Here is a 15465-nt window from a genome sequence, read left to right as displayed (position 1 = left end):
CTTCTTCGGATGCATATATACACAAGCATCTGGGGTGAGAGATCCCAGTACGGCAGCGTGTGTTGGAAGACTGTCTTGCTGCTACCCTGTTCCTACAGTAAGGATAGAGGATTTCATTCATTGGGGATTTCACCCGTACGAAATCTACCCTTTTTTTTTTAATTGAAGTCTATTTTTTAAAAATATACAAAATTATTTAATGAGCTAATTTGTGTAAAGCGTCACACTGAGCTGCATAAATCTTAAAGAGTTTATATGGACATTTAGTCCCAGGCAAAGCATACCTGAAGACTATTCAGAAAGTTAAGCTAATAACAGAATAAGATGCCAACTTGCTTTTCAACAGCTATTTTATACCTATATCGTACTCCATGATAGACATTGGTTACAAGTTTGCTTCTGCAGACAATTCAAGATATTGACCCTTCTATGGTTGGGTGTGGTGATATTTTTAGTTGGGTTTACAAATAAATTAGATTGACATTAACTTCTCATTAAAAAGCTGTGTTTTGGAATCTTACAGATCCCAAGATTTAGATGGAAAAACAGTGACCTCTTTGGAAATAAATGACTTTAGTCTATTTTGCTTACACCATTTCATCCTTTATGTTTATATATACAGTGATCTAATAGCAGTACAAGTGTAAGCACATTATATTGCTTTTTCTCTTCAGCTAAAAAAAAATGACCCTTTATAATAGCCATTTTCAGTTTTTTGTTACAGATCTGTATGAAAAAAAACAAGATGAATAAAGTTTTTTGTTTTTTTTTTAAAACTACCTCATAACCAACACATGAAAGACAGGTTCACCATAAACATCTGTCACTCGGGCAGACCTCACATTACCCAACAAATCTGCCTTTTCAACCCTGAAGCCCTCTCGCCCCTTTGAAATAAAGGCAGTTATCCATTATGAAATCCACATAGCAAACTGTTCCCTCCCCTCCCTCCCCGCACAGAAACACTTAGATAGCTCTGGAGATTTGAGGATGCTCTTAGTAACAAAATGTGTCCTGAAATTAAGGTCTGAAAATTCTGCTCACCACCGATGAGCATAAAGCATTCCCTGGAGAGTTGGGCTGGGAAGGAGGGTACCTAAACCATCATTTTCTGAAGGGGTTATGCTCTTTAAAACAGGGTCTGAGCTATACAATACAGAAGATGTAGCTCAAAGGGTGCAGCTTGTAGGGAGCAGGTAGTAAAACACAGCTTTATGCCGTCTGGCCTCAGCTGGAAGCTTGCTTGCCTCCCAGTCTAGAGTTACAGCAGCCCCTTAGGGATTAGGGCCTTTGATACTGAAATAAAAATTAATACCTTACCAAACTGGTCAGAGCTCACATTTGAACTTTCTTTGCATGCAAAACAATGGGACTTCAGCCTGCATTGTTCTCTCCCTCCCTAAACTACAGAGGAGGGGAACCCAAACATCTGATAAAATAAGCCACACTTTGTTCTGTAATCAACATCATAGAATCTATTCACAGGAATGCCTTTTGTTCTGAGTACAAACAAAACCTAAGGCTCTCCAAAGTGTCTTTGCCAGTTCACGTTGTTTCTCAGACTGAACCAGTCACTTTCAAAATAAATCCATTCCTTTATTTCTGCTCTGACAACTTTGTGAGCTGGACAAAACCAAGTTTTTAAAAAATGTTACTGAATTAAAAAAAAATGACTGGTGCTAAGAGGACGTTTCTATTTACAGAAATGATATAATGCATCACAGTAAAAACAGACAGCTAGTTTATTACTATAATTTTCAAAAACTTATTTAATATGACATTTAATTCCTTTTAAGGATAACCAAATAAATTGGACATTTATTATAATTGTTTTGCAATTTTTCCAAACTCATGTATTTGAACTTTGTTTTGATTTAAAAGTAAGAAGGGACACATGCTCAAAAATCATGTTTTACATAACAAAACTTTCTTACCAATTTAAGGGCTTTTTTAATCCTTTATGCTGTTTACTCTTTGCACTTTATTTAGCATGGGCTAAAAACAGACTGGCCAGTTTCACATCCTGCTTCTTTTGAATCCATCTATTTCTTCAGATTTTGTGCTGCTGCTCATAACAGAGACAAAGTGGGTATGGTCATCTCTTTTATTGGACCAACTTCTGTTGGTGAGAGAGAGAAGCTTTCAAGCTTACACAGACCTGAAGAAGAGCTCTGCGTAAACTCAAGCTTGTCTCTCCCACCAACAGAAGTCGGTTAAAAAAATTTTTTTTTATTTTATTAACTGACTTCTGTTGGTGAGAGAGACAAGCTTTTGAGTTTATGTAGAGCTCCTCTTCAGGTCTGTGTAAGCTTGAAAGCTTCTCTCTCTCTAATATCCTGGGACCAACAGAGCTACATTGTACAACACTGCCCATCATTGTAGCATCCATTCACTTTCCATGTAAAATAGATGGACAGCAGCAGGGCCTCTTGAGGATTTTATGACGTCTCTAGCTCTTCCCTTTTTCTGATGCATTAGAGCAATAATAATGTTTGGATACCAACATAGTGGGGATGCGAGGGAAGATTTAATCAAAGACTAACTTTTCACCAAAGTTCTTTAATGAAAATATCTTTATGAATGCACACACCTCACCACTAGATACCTACTTGACCATTCCCCTTGAAGTTACACTACAATAGCCAAATCAAAGGTTTCAGCCCATTTACAGGGACACAACTGGGTCATAATCAAATTTTGAAACAGTATTTAACTGCATCAGCTGACTTGGGGCTTGTCCACATGGGAAAAAAGCCCACAGTAGCTGTTGTGCACTAACTACTGCGCGCTAATTCCTCATGTGGATGCTCTTACTGAGGAAATGTGCACAAAGGCACTCAATGCACTCTGGAAGTGTACTAAGCTAAGCGCTTGGCTGCACTTGCGAGTTACAGCGCAATAAAGGAGCCCTGTGCACACTAGCTCACTACCCGTCCACACTGGCAAGGCACGTAGAGCGCTCTGACTCCACAGCTACAGCGCTGCTTACTCCACCTTGGCGAGAGGAATAATGTTTGCTGCGCCTTGCCTATAACACCCGGGCATCCGTGTGAACGAGGTGTTGCGTTACTGCGGTCTGATCGGTCTCTGGAAACGTCCCATAATCCCCTGCAGTCAAGTGGCCACTCTTGTCATTGTTTTGAACTCTTGTAGGAATGCAGAAATGCCCTTTCAAACCTCCACTTCTGACAGCCGGCATGCAAGCCGGAATGCTGGAATACTGTGAGAGAGGGAGAGGCGGGGGGTGGGGGAGGCTGCTGCTGCCTGAACTTACAAGACAGCATGCCGACATGCTCTCAGCCCCCCAAAACCCCACTCTCTCTCCCCCCACATACACACAACACACTCCCAGTCACACTCCACCTCACCCCTCCCATTTTAAAAGCATGTTGCAGTTACTTGCATGCTGGGATAGCTGCCCATAATGCACCACTCCCAATGTAGCTGCAAGTGCCGCAAATGTGGCCACGTCAGTACGCAAGCAGCTGTCAGTGTGGACAGATTGCAGCGCTTTCCCTACTGTGCCCTATGAAGGCTGGTTTAACTCAAAGCGCACTACATCTGCAAGCGTAGCCATGCCCTAAACCACCTGAGGGCACTCTGAGTGTGCAGTAGAGTGTCCACATGAGTTAGTGCAGAATAGTTAAAGTGCTTTAAATTCACACCATAGCTTAGTGCTTGTAACTCCCCCATGTAGACAAGCCCTTGGTTATAGTCACACTTTAATATACTGATATTAGCCTATTCGGTGCTGCGTTTTATCCCCATTATAAATACAACCAATATTACCCACTTCTCCCCAACAAGGTCATAAACTTCCAGTAGATCCCCAACTCTGACAGCATATCGAAGTCAAGCTGAAGTCTTGGATAGGAACAAAGCCAGAAATAATTATTCTCCAGCCTACACTATAAATTGGAATCATGTCTTTGAGCACAATCATGTGGTAATCGGTTTCCCCAACATGTTTGCGTTTGTAGTGTAAGCCAGTTCCTACTCAGGGAGAACTTCCAGTGGTCTTGGTTAAACTTCCATTGAAGTCAACACACAGTAAATCTCCGTCCTTATTAGAGCAAAAAGCAATTAAGATAAAGTTGTATGCAGCCTGTAAGGAAGCAAATAGCTTTCACATGATTCACCATTAAACTCCCCACCCAAAACACTGAAAGTTTTTCCTATCAAGACTTAGGAAAGCCTGTCCTGTTCCTCTAAGAGCTTTCTATTTCCCAGACAGTTGGGGTGGCATGGTTATCATTTTAAATGCTGGTATGGTTAAACATTACAGTGACATACTCATCTAACCTCCCGCCCCCTCCAACAGAAAGCTACATGTTTGTGGAGTCTCCACTGGTGGCTCAATGGTACCCGATGCATAGCTGAATGAGTATGCTAGTTTTAGAGGAAGCCCCAAAGGGCCACCATGTTTTGAACATCCATCCACCCCGTGTTACCAGTAAGTGATGACACCAGATGGCAGAAGCTGGCATGTGACAGCAGTCTATAGAAGAGAGAGTTCTACACCACAAACTGCAGGGACTCGGAAAACCTATTCACCTGCTTGCCCAGGGAGAGTAACAATTTTGCCAAGGTGAGTTAGCTGAATAAGGCCAGTGTGCTACAAGCTCTTTCTATGGAAGGAGTGGGAAAGGCAAGCAGTCTCTAAGCTGCTTTTCTTCTCTCAAGAGGGGAAGAAGTAGCAGGAGCCCCTTCTCTTCTATGCAAGAGAGTGGCACTTGTTTCTGATTTTTTAAGAGGAGTAGAGAAGCTGGAACCATTATTACTTTTCCTGGGAAAGATCTGATGTGAAGCTGAGAGCATCCTGCATGACCCAGAGCCAAGTATTTGTTTAGTTGGTGGAGAGGGATCTCAGCATTAATTGGAGAACAGGGTTGAATGAACCGCAGAATCTGTTCATTAGGGAGCCACAAGTGGGTGGGAGTGCTAAATTCACACTGTCCCATCTTAAATGTACTTAATTCAAAACATACCTGAAAGAAGTCAAGCTTTGGCAGGCATAAATCACAAACACAACTGGGGAAATTGGTCTATTCAGCATTGCTATTTCACTTTTTACCATAATGTATTTTTTACAAGCAGACAAAACACCCACAATTATCTTTAAAGAGACTGGAAATAGAACATGGAATTGGTGATGTGAATTCTTTCCAAATTTTCAGTGTTCGCTTTTAGGCTAATTATAACTTTGAACGGGGGAGGAGGGGGAGAACACTTTTAAGTAGTGTTTAAAAGAGGTTTTTCCTTTTTTTTTTAAATTTAATTTGTTCCTGGGCTCCCACAGATTAGCTCCCAGAGAATTTAGGGGACCTTTCAATCTAAGGTGTTTATAAGGAGTCAATTCACAATAGGATCCAGCGCCCTCCAGCAATATTCTAGACCAAAGAAATGTTAAACACGAGCCTATTCTTAAAGGCCCACTCAAGTAAAAAAAGTGAGTTCTAATTAAAAACTCAACTTCTTCATAGTATAATAGCCTCTATTCTAAAATTGAGAAGTTTTATATTATTGTAAATTACATTACAACGTACCAAGCAGTCTCATGCATTTTAAACCTTCAATACAATGACTCAATATGCTTCAGAATGGAAAGCAAACTCTTTTTTTAAAATAAGAATAGCAAGTTTCCCCTCCCCGTCTTTTATAACATAAGGAATTGGCACTTCCAAAAACACCAAGAGTTGACGATTGGCATTGGGAAATCCAAGCATTTCTCGGCCACGTTTCTGACAACAGTTCCTTTTTATGTTGAACCACAAGTCCATTTGCAAATTTTTTTAAAAGCGGCTTTAATATTTTAATTACAATATGCACAGAGAGCAGGAAACGAAAGGGTGAATTATAACTTTTCTCCCAATCAGTAAGATATCCGTCTGAAAATTCTTGTCTGAAGTATAACCACCATAGAGAAGTCTCTAGTAATGCCAGAAATAGACCTCAGAACTTGCAATTATTGCCTATTCTCCATTTCAAACCCAATTTTTATTTACGGAGCAGAGGGAAGAACAGCCTCTGTTGTCAAGATGTTCATGCAACAAGAGATGTAACACACATTTAAGTCAATTCCAAATACATACCTAGGTTTTTAGATCATTTATCACCTTGGTATCAAGGGGCCAGATTTTCAAAGGTATTTAGGTGCTTAAAAATGCAGATAGGTGCCTCATAGGATTTTCAAAAGTTCCTATCTAGATCTTTAGGTGCCTAAATACCTTTGAAAATCTGGCCCTAAGTGCTTACCAGCTACAGCAAACATGTAGGATACGAGTATTCCTAGCTACAAAAGGAGTTCAAATATCACCAATTTCCTGTTTTAGCTAAATTACTACTCAACAGAACTTATTCTCAAGCAGAGCCATCGCTAAGAATTCAAACCATATTGTCAACAGTCTACAAGCAAACAGAGCTTGAAGCTTTCAAGTGGATAGTTGTTCTCCAGACAGAGGTATTTCATATACTGCAGATGCAGATTTTCTGAAGTGTTGGGTTGTTGGTTTTTGTTTGGTTGTGTTTGTTTGTTTTGGGAGGTGTGGGGGTGTAAAAGACTCCAAGTTTGCTACACTACTTCACGTGACATTACCTAGTAACAGTTAAGATTGTAATCCTTTCAGGTCACCAGCTCCTGGAGTACCTGTTGCCAGCAGTGGATTCTGTAAAGGGCGGGAGTTGGAGGGACGCAGATACAGCCCCTGGCACTAAACAGTTGAGTGCTTTGTTCAGTAAGAAAATGTGGTTTTTATGGTTTTCTCCACAGATCCCAAGCATGCTTACCCACTACTTGATTTCCAAATAGATCATTCTCCCCTACCCATCCATCCCCCACAAAACATATCCTCATGTAACTAACCTCTAAGCTTTGACAATATCAATTCATGGCAGAACAAAAAGTCTCATTCCTCCACTCCAGTTACACATGTCCATCAGGCAACTGTTGCCCCCAAGAAGAATTTTAGAACGACCAAGCTAAGCATGCCAAGAGGGAGAGATGTGCATGCACAAAGCTCGAGTAACGGGGATATATGCAGGTGAAGCACAGAGGAGTTGGGTAGTGGAATCCCAGTTCAGGGTCAGGAGGAGATGCTGCAGCACAACCCTCCCCACTACCCCAGCCTATAGGTAGGCATGATCACTGCAAACTCTCCATGACACTGCTGTGGAGCAATAGGATTCATTTAATTATGTATCCTGCAGCTACTTCTTAATTCTGTGCACTCAGAACCAGTCGAAGCAAAATCAGAGATCCCTGCTGTAGAGCACACAGTGTGTACAACTGGTTCCTTTCCATGCACACGCCACTGGTGAACCACCACCCAACACTCCAGCTGCACCATAATAGTGCACAGATTTATTCTGGCCTTCTGAACAGGGTGAAGTTACCTGGATCCTTTGTTATGCTGGTCTACTCACACTCTTAACAAGGCTTACAGCGGGGTAGGCAACCAATGGCATGTGTGCCGAAGGCGGCACGCAAGCTGGTTTTCAGTGGCACTCACGCTGCCCGGGTCCTCTGCATTTTAATTTAATTTTAAATGAAGCTGCTTAAACATTTTTAAAACGTTATTTACTTTACATACAACAATAGTTTAGTTATATATTATAGACTTATAGAAAGAGACCTTCTAAAAACATTAAAATGTATTACTGGCATGCGAAACCTTAAATTAGAGTGAATAAATGAAGACTTGACACACTACTTCTGAAAGGCTGCCAACCCCTGGCTTACAGGCTTTGTTTCTTGATGCTGGCTCTTCCTGTCTCCTTTCACCCTAGCCTATGGCTATTCTATTTATTTTGATTTATCCAAGAAGATACAATCTGATATGGTAGTCTCTCTGAGTAGAAGATGGGACCAAACTATGGCTAAGGACAGCCCATTTTGTTTATCCCTACCCAGCAAAAGAAAAAAAAAAAGGGGGGGGGGGAAGAAGAGGAATTCTTCTCCTTTATCTTACATGAAAGTACAGTATTCAGCAACTCCTGTTGGCCATATGAAATTATGCTCTTAAACTAGTTTTCCCACTGTTCAAGACAAAAACTGTACTCTTCCCTGATCTTAGATTAGGGGCTTTTGGGATCTACATTCCGATACTCCTAACAGCCTTCATGGGACTCTGTGGCAACAGCTGCTATACAGCACAGCATGGTAACAGTCAGAAGTGCTAAGGAACCCAGCATCTTATACTTTCTTCCTCTGCAAAAAGAAGAACAGGAGTACTTGTGGCACCTTAGAGACTAACAAATTTATTAGAGCATAAGCTTTCGTGGACTACAGCTTCTTCTTCGGCTGTAGTCCACGAAAGCTTATGCTCTAATAAATTTGTTAGTCTCTAAGGCTTGGTCTACACTACCCCCCTAATTCGAACTAAGGTACGCAACTTCAGCTACGTCGAAGTACCTTAGTTCGAACTTACCTTGGTCCACACTCGGCAGGCAGGCTCCCCCGTCGACTCCGCGGTACTCCTCTCGCCGAGCTGGAGTACCGCAGTCGACGGAGAGCACTTCCGGGTTCAACTTATTGCGTCCAGACTAGACCGATAAGTCGAACCCAGAAGTTCGATTTCCAGCCGTCGAACTAGCGGGTAAGTGTAGCCAAGGCCTAAGGTGCCACAAGTACTCCTGTTCTTCTTTTTGCGGATACAGACTAACACGGCTGCTACTCTGAAACCTTTCTTCCTCTGCTCAGTTGTGTTGAGAGGGGGTTGCCAAGAGAGGTAGAAAGGGATACTCTGTGTAAACTGCTTTACACCGATGAACTGCCTACATTGATATCTAGTAACATTATGCATGCCACACATGCATAACTTTGTTCTAGGGTGTCAAATCCAGCCAACTACCTAAGAGTGAGAACAAACAGGTTTGTGTGTGTAAGTTACTATGGGTATTCATACATTTAAAGGCATCATTCCCAGTCTTAGTGCCCAAACAGATGTCTACCCAAAACTTCAGTACACTTAGAGTAGTAAAGCTAAGATGGTTACTGATCTTAGCATGTTGCCTAAGTTCTGACAGAGATTTCAAAAGAATAAAAGCTTCCTTGGCTATGAAACAAGTGGTTTTGGGCTTTGTGGCATGACATGCTTACTTAGAAGGTATTCTGCTATTCAAAAGCCTTTGAAGATGACTGGTAAATCAGGCCATTTCGCTCACGTTTCACAATTAAGCCACCACCAGAATTAAATACCATTTCCTACATACCTAGGACAGGTTTATTTTTTAATTTGTGTCCTTTCCACCTAAATCTGGAATTTCTGATTCAGTTATAGCCCTGTCAAACTTGAGATTTTTGGCAGCTTAATAAAGTTAAACATTTTTACACTAGAAGACACTTAAAGTTTTGAATATGAAGAGTGGACCTTCTGGACAAGTGATTTTTTTAATTTTTTGGGGGGGATACCAGTACAATGACTGTCCCATCTCAGTCTCAGATTAAACAAAACCTTAACATCATCACAAAAATCTCTAAATACTGTACATTTAAAATATTCCAAAAGCCCAAATTAAGCATAGCAACCAAACAGGCCTTTTTAGAAAGAGCTTTCCTCTCCCCTCATCTTAGTATGGTCACCAGCAATGTTCACACACAAAGTCAGCATAGCAGTTGCCTGCAATGAATTCTACCTTTAGCTCAGACCTTCCCAAGCTGTGGTCCGCAGAGAACTTGGCTGGTCACATCACACTGACTTTTCCTCCTTATTCACAGCTACAGTACAACCTCAGTGTTATGAACACCTTGGGAAAGGAGGTTGTTCATAACTTTGAAATGTTCTTAATTCGGAACAAAACATTATTGTTCTTTCAAAAGCTTACAACTGACCATTGACTTAATACAGCTTTGAACATTTACTATGCAGAAGAAAAATGCTGCTTTCCATTCATTTTTTTTAGTAGTTTATGTTTAACACAGTACTGTACAGTATTTGCCTTTTTTATTTTTATCTCTGCTGCTGCCTGATTGTGTACTTCCAGTTCCAAATGCGGTGTATGGTTGACTGGTCAGTTTGTAACACGAGTTCGTAACTCTGAGGTTCTACTGTATTAAACTGCATTAAAAGCCAGCTAATACACCTCTACCTCAATATAACGCTGTCCTCGGGAGCCAAAAAATCTTACCGCGTTATATTGAACTTGCTTTGATCCATCGGAGTGCGCAGCCCCGCCCCCCCGGAGCACTGCTTTACCACATTATATCCGAATTCGTGTTATATTGGGTCGCGTTATATCAAGGTAACGGTGTATACACCTCTACTGCAACGTGCCCGAGTAGGGGGGAGAAGCAGCCCATGAGACAATTTCTGTATTAAAATATTGCACATGCAATGGAACCCCCCATCCCTTATATAGTTAATGGATTTATGAGGCCTCCAGTGCATAAAAGCGAAACTGTTAATTTCAAATCTAGGCTTTGTCTACACTGAGGATCTGCCCTAGTTACAGCCACCAAGGCAGCTAAGTGCACACCCTGGAGTAGCCAGGCAAAGTTGCTGTTATGACACTATTTGCTCCAATCCATTTTACCTTCGTTTCAAGCAAGTGGCACTGATGCCATAGCTTGTTCACAAAACTCCAAGTTAATTATTGTATGAACAGATTGTTTAGAGAACTAGCTATGGTAAAGGACCACTGTATGCCATTTATTTCAGAGCAGCATGTCATTTTCAAAAGAAAAAAACTAAGCATAAATAGACTGAAATCAGATTATTTAACGTTGGAATATGAAAGATTTTATATTTCTGATACGGACTCAGAGTCTTTCAGGTCAGAAAGGATCATCCTAATCATCTAGTCTGACCTCCTGCACTTTGAGGGTCACAGAACCTCTCCCACCCACTCTTGCAAATAGACCCCTAACCTCTGGCTGAGTTACTGAAGTCCTCAAATCATAATTTAAGGACTTCAAGTTACAGAGAATTCACCATTTACACTAGTTTAAACCTGCAAGGGACCCTGCCCCATACTGCAGAGGAAGGCAAAAAAACCCTAGGGTCTCTTGCAATCTGACCTGGGGGAAAAATTCCTTCCCATCCCCAAATATGGTGATCAGTTAGACCCTGATCATGTGGGCAAGACCCACCAGCCAGACACCTGGAAAAGAATTTTCTGTAGTAACTCAGAGCCCTCCCCATCTAGTGTCCCATCACCAGCCGTTGGAGATATTTGCTGCTAGCAGTCACAGATTAGCTACATGCCATTGTGGGCAGTCTCATCGTACCATCCTCTTCATAAACTTAGCAAGGTCAGTCTTGAAACCAGTTTTTCCCCCACACTGCTCCCCTTGGAAGGCTGTTCCAGAACTTCACTCCTGTGATGGTTAGAAACTGTCATCTAATTTCAAGCCTAAACTTGTTGATGGCCAGTTTATAGCCATTTGTTCTTCTGTCCACATTGGCACTTAACTAACTCCTCTGTTTCCCTAATATTTATCCCTTTGATGTATTTATAGAGAGTAATCATATCTCCCCTTCTTTGGTTAGGCTAAACAAGCCAAACTCTGAGTCTCCTCTCATAAGGTAGGTTTTCCATTCCTCGGATCATCCTAGTAGCCCTTCTATGCACCTGTTCCAGTTATAATTCATCTTTCTTAAACATGGGAGGCCAGAATTGCCCACGGTATTCCAGATGAGGTCTCACGTGCCTTGTATAATAGTACTAACACTTCCCTATCACTACTGTAAATACCTCACCTGATGCATTTGAGGACTGCATTAACCTTTTTCACAACTGCATCACATTGGTGACTGGCTCATAGTTATCCTGTGATCAACCAATACACCCAGCTCTTTCTCCTCCTCTGCCACTTCCAATTGATATGCCCCCAGCTCATAGCAAAAATTCTTGTGGTTAGTCCCCAAATGCATGACCTTGCACTGTGCACTATTCAATTTCATCCCAGTTCCATTACTCCAGTTTACAAGGTTGTCCAAATTGCCTTGTATGATATGCCAGTCCTCCTCCTCATTGGTATGATCAGTGTTGCTACATGTTCCACCCAAAAGATGAGAGAGGGTCAAACATATGGCATACATGTCAAGAGTCATCTGTGTCACGTGCATCTTATCTGCAAGACAATTCAGTGCTGCCATGCCACAGAGTGTGTGCCACAACACAACTAATAAGACTTCCTACAAGCAAACATGTGACATAGCTTCATGGACATACATTCCGCACGCCACAAAATGCCACAAAAACTTATTGCATAAGAATGCAGTGAATAGTAGCCAGCCATACTGAGTGACTGTGTAAACAGGTGGCATTCCCACTGCTTCAGAAGAAATCCACTTACTGTATGAGGTCAAATTCACCCCTTTCTTGGTAATCTTACTGGTAACTCAAACAGAATATGAAACTCAGCCTAAGTTCTCTCTCCAATTGCAGCTCTTTCTGGGGTTTGACAAACCCTGGAGGACTTCCCCGTCTCTACCCCTAGTTCCCTGTATGAGATGCAAGCATCTACTCTGACTGGTGTCACATCTGCCTTATCAGCTCTATGCAGGACTCCAGAACCCCTGCTAACAGGGTAGTCAACAGGACAGCCGCTTATCCCTATATGGGGTTACAGACCTTGCCACCCTGTTACAGTCTGGATACAGTTTTCTATGTTAAGTGTTCAGATACCACAGAGATAATAATGGTACAAATGCCTAAATAGAAACATTATTTGATATTATAACTATTAATAGGATAAACTAAGCTCCAGGTACAGGATCAAGATTTGTGAAAGAGCCTGATCTGGTAGAAGACTGGTGGACCCCACACGCATGCAGATTTTCACATAAGCCAGTTAATGTCATAAGAGAGGCATGTGGCCAATTCTGATTAGCCTGTGTAACTGAGAATTACACTCCAAAACAGAAACAGTTTAGAGACCTACTGTACTCTCCTGTTACATTAGTGTTTGGAAAATGCTTCTGTTCTCTGTAGTTGATTAACCTACAGCCTTATCTAGTTCGGAGTGGAGGATTGTTTCCACAATACAAACTAACAAATATTAATCAGCCAGAGCGAGCCCTGGAGTACTTACATCACTCTTTCTGAACTTTGCTTTTAAGCTCTTCATGTTTATCCCATTCAGCTTTCCAAATCTGAGTTTTTTTCAACACCTAGGCAAAACAGAAAGGAAAATAAGTTTCTAACTAGATACCACATAGGTTCACCAGGAGCCTTATTACATTTTTAAAAATAGATCTTTGACTTAAAAACAAATCAAGAAGTATCAGTTATGTCTTATTTTCCAACATTCTTTAAAATTAACAGCATTTCAGAGTTTCCTGAAGTTTAAGTGGCACAAGCCCAACACTGACTAAATTCCTGCTGAGCAATAAGTTTGTATTTTGTAATACTAGTAATATCTTGGCTAAAGAGGACCACTGACATGCTCATAACAGGTAACATTTGTACGAGCCTAGGTTATTGTCAAAGCAACCACTTGTAAGGTGGGTAGTGGGAAAGAAACTGTAGGGAAATATGCAAAGTCATTGAATTAAGGTTCTTGCACCCAACCCTAGCACACATTCCGGGACAATGTCAGAAGCATCCTCTATCACTCTCAAATATATGGAGAAGTTCTGTACAAATATCTCCACTCATAGTTTGTGTACACATATGAAAACAAACGTAATAGGAAGAGAATAGCTATTGGGAGAAAGAGTAACAGACTCCTGAAATGAACAAAGTCATCTAAGTAACAAAATTCCAACATTTCAACATCTGTTGAAAACTTACAAAATATGTTTGTGTTATGTTTACAGAAATAGTCTGTCCATGTATTTTTGGAGTTTTAGCTGCCATGCAAGCTCCTACTGAAGGAACAATGTAACAGCAAAGAATATTCATATGCACAAAGTTCTGTTTCTTTCTAGCAACTTCCCCCTCCAAATTAGAATAAAGAAAAAACATTCCCTATTGAAGTTCAGAGTCTAGTCAAATAAATGAATAGCTATGAATATACGTCCCTCCCCTAATTTCTATAGGTTCACTGTATGAAATTTCATGAGACTCTAGACTCCAGTTTGATAAAGAAAAAGAAGAAGAAGAAAAAAAAAACACACACCAACAACATTCTTTCATCACATCAGTTCAGTTAAAGTGCCAATTTATTTTTTGGCAAGCAAGTTAAAATGACCAAACTATTGTACAAATTAAGATTCACATGTAGTCTTTCAAAATGGTATCATATAGTTTTATCAATAGTTACATTGCAAGAAGGTGGTATATTTGTGGAAAGTCAGGAAAAAACCCAATACCACACACATCATACTACAAACCATCCTTTTGAACTAAGCACAGCTTTTAAATCACCAGAGCGCTCATGAAGATATTTAAAAAAAAACAAACAACAACAAAAATCACATGAATAAGCTTCCCAAAAATATCTCACAGACATGCCAAGTAGGTCTGTAGGTGGGCCAATTCCTCTCCTTCCCCCAAAACAAATTAACTTTCTGTAGAAAGTTAAAGTAACACCAAATCTAATTAAAGGACTCAGGCATGACTAGGTAGTAGTTCTGCAGGCAGAACACTGACTCACTTGTAATACAAGAACAAGGGGACAGTCAATGAAACTCAAAAAGCAACAAGTGTAAAGAGTGACCTCTACAGAGGTGGAAAAACAATGGACTTGAGCTCCCACTCCCTTTTGGGGGGAAGGGGGAGGCGTGGCAGGTGCTTCTTTATGAAAGACATAGAAGTCCTGAAAGGTTTTTGCAAAAAAAATAAGTAAGGGGGAAACAAAACTAATTTTATTTTGCAGGTGCTGTCTAGGCAGGAGGATGCTAAAATGATGGAGAATTAATGAGAGGGTGACATGTCATGAGCCAACCCAGAGAGTGAAAGTCAAGCAATTTTATGGGGAAGGGATTTTGTATTGTAATGTTTAAGAACAAACAATTTTATTTTTGTCAAATCCATTTAACTTGATTGACTCTGACGAAAGGCAGCCTCTGTCAAGATCAAGCAACCTCACCTCTCCAATGAAGGAGTCAAAGCTCTCAACCAACATCTGAGACTTCCTAAAGGTCCTCCAGCAAAACCAAGGAAGAGCAACCGTGACTTTCCTGGTATTTCCAAGGTAAAAAAAAACAAGACTTTCACATGTCAGGCCTTCTTTATACATCGAAGTGGGGGGGGGGGGGGGTGAAGGAGGTGGCAGGAGCCCAATGTTTTAAAAGTCCTTTGCAGATGATCACTTTTAAAACGGATATAAAGGTGTTATCTTTTATTTAAAAGCCTCTGGAACATATCACCACAAGATCTCACTGAAGCCAATAGTTTAGCAGGATTTAAGACAAATTAAATACTTATCTAAGTAACCAGACTGTTCAATTATTCCTTTAAAATAATTTTAAAAGGACTAAAAACAAATGTGCATGCATCAGGGCAAAGAAATCACCAAGCAGAGATTTAAATCAACACCACAGCCACCCAGAAATAAAACCTGCCCTTATGGGCAGGCTA

The 15465-nt window shown here is 40.8% G+C and overlaps 1 protein-coding gene across 6 annotated transcripts in view; it reads right to left on the bottom strand.

The window, feature by feature from the left end:
- Nucleotides 1-15465, bottom strand: part of RAI14 (retinoic acid induced 14) — a 128561-nt gene that overhangs the window by 102127 nt on the left and 10969 nt on the right. For 4 of the 6 annotated variants that reach the window (XM_065598841.1, XM_065598844.1, XM_065598842.1 and 1 more), the window contains one exon: nt 13034-13112. In XM_065598841.1, coding sequence (XP_065454913.1) covers nt 13034-13069 — 36 coding nt within the window. In that variant the 5' untranslated portion in view covers nt 13070-13112. Of the gene's footprint in view, nt 1-2994; nt 3061-13033; nt 13113-15465 lie in introns of those variants that run through there. The other 2 variants (XM_065598840.1, XM_065598843.1) reach the window with 1 other exon arrangement.

This window comes from Chrysemys picta, chromosome 6 (assembly GCF_011386835.1).
Source record: "Chrysemys picta bellii isolate R12L10 chromosome 6, ASM1138683v2, whole genome shotgun sequence".
Classification (NCBI taxonomy): domain Eukaryota; kingdom Metazoa; phylum Chordata; order Testudines; family Emydidae; genus Chrysemys; species Chrysemys picta.
This window is presented reverse-complemented; position numbering and strand designations above follow the sequence as displayed.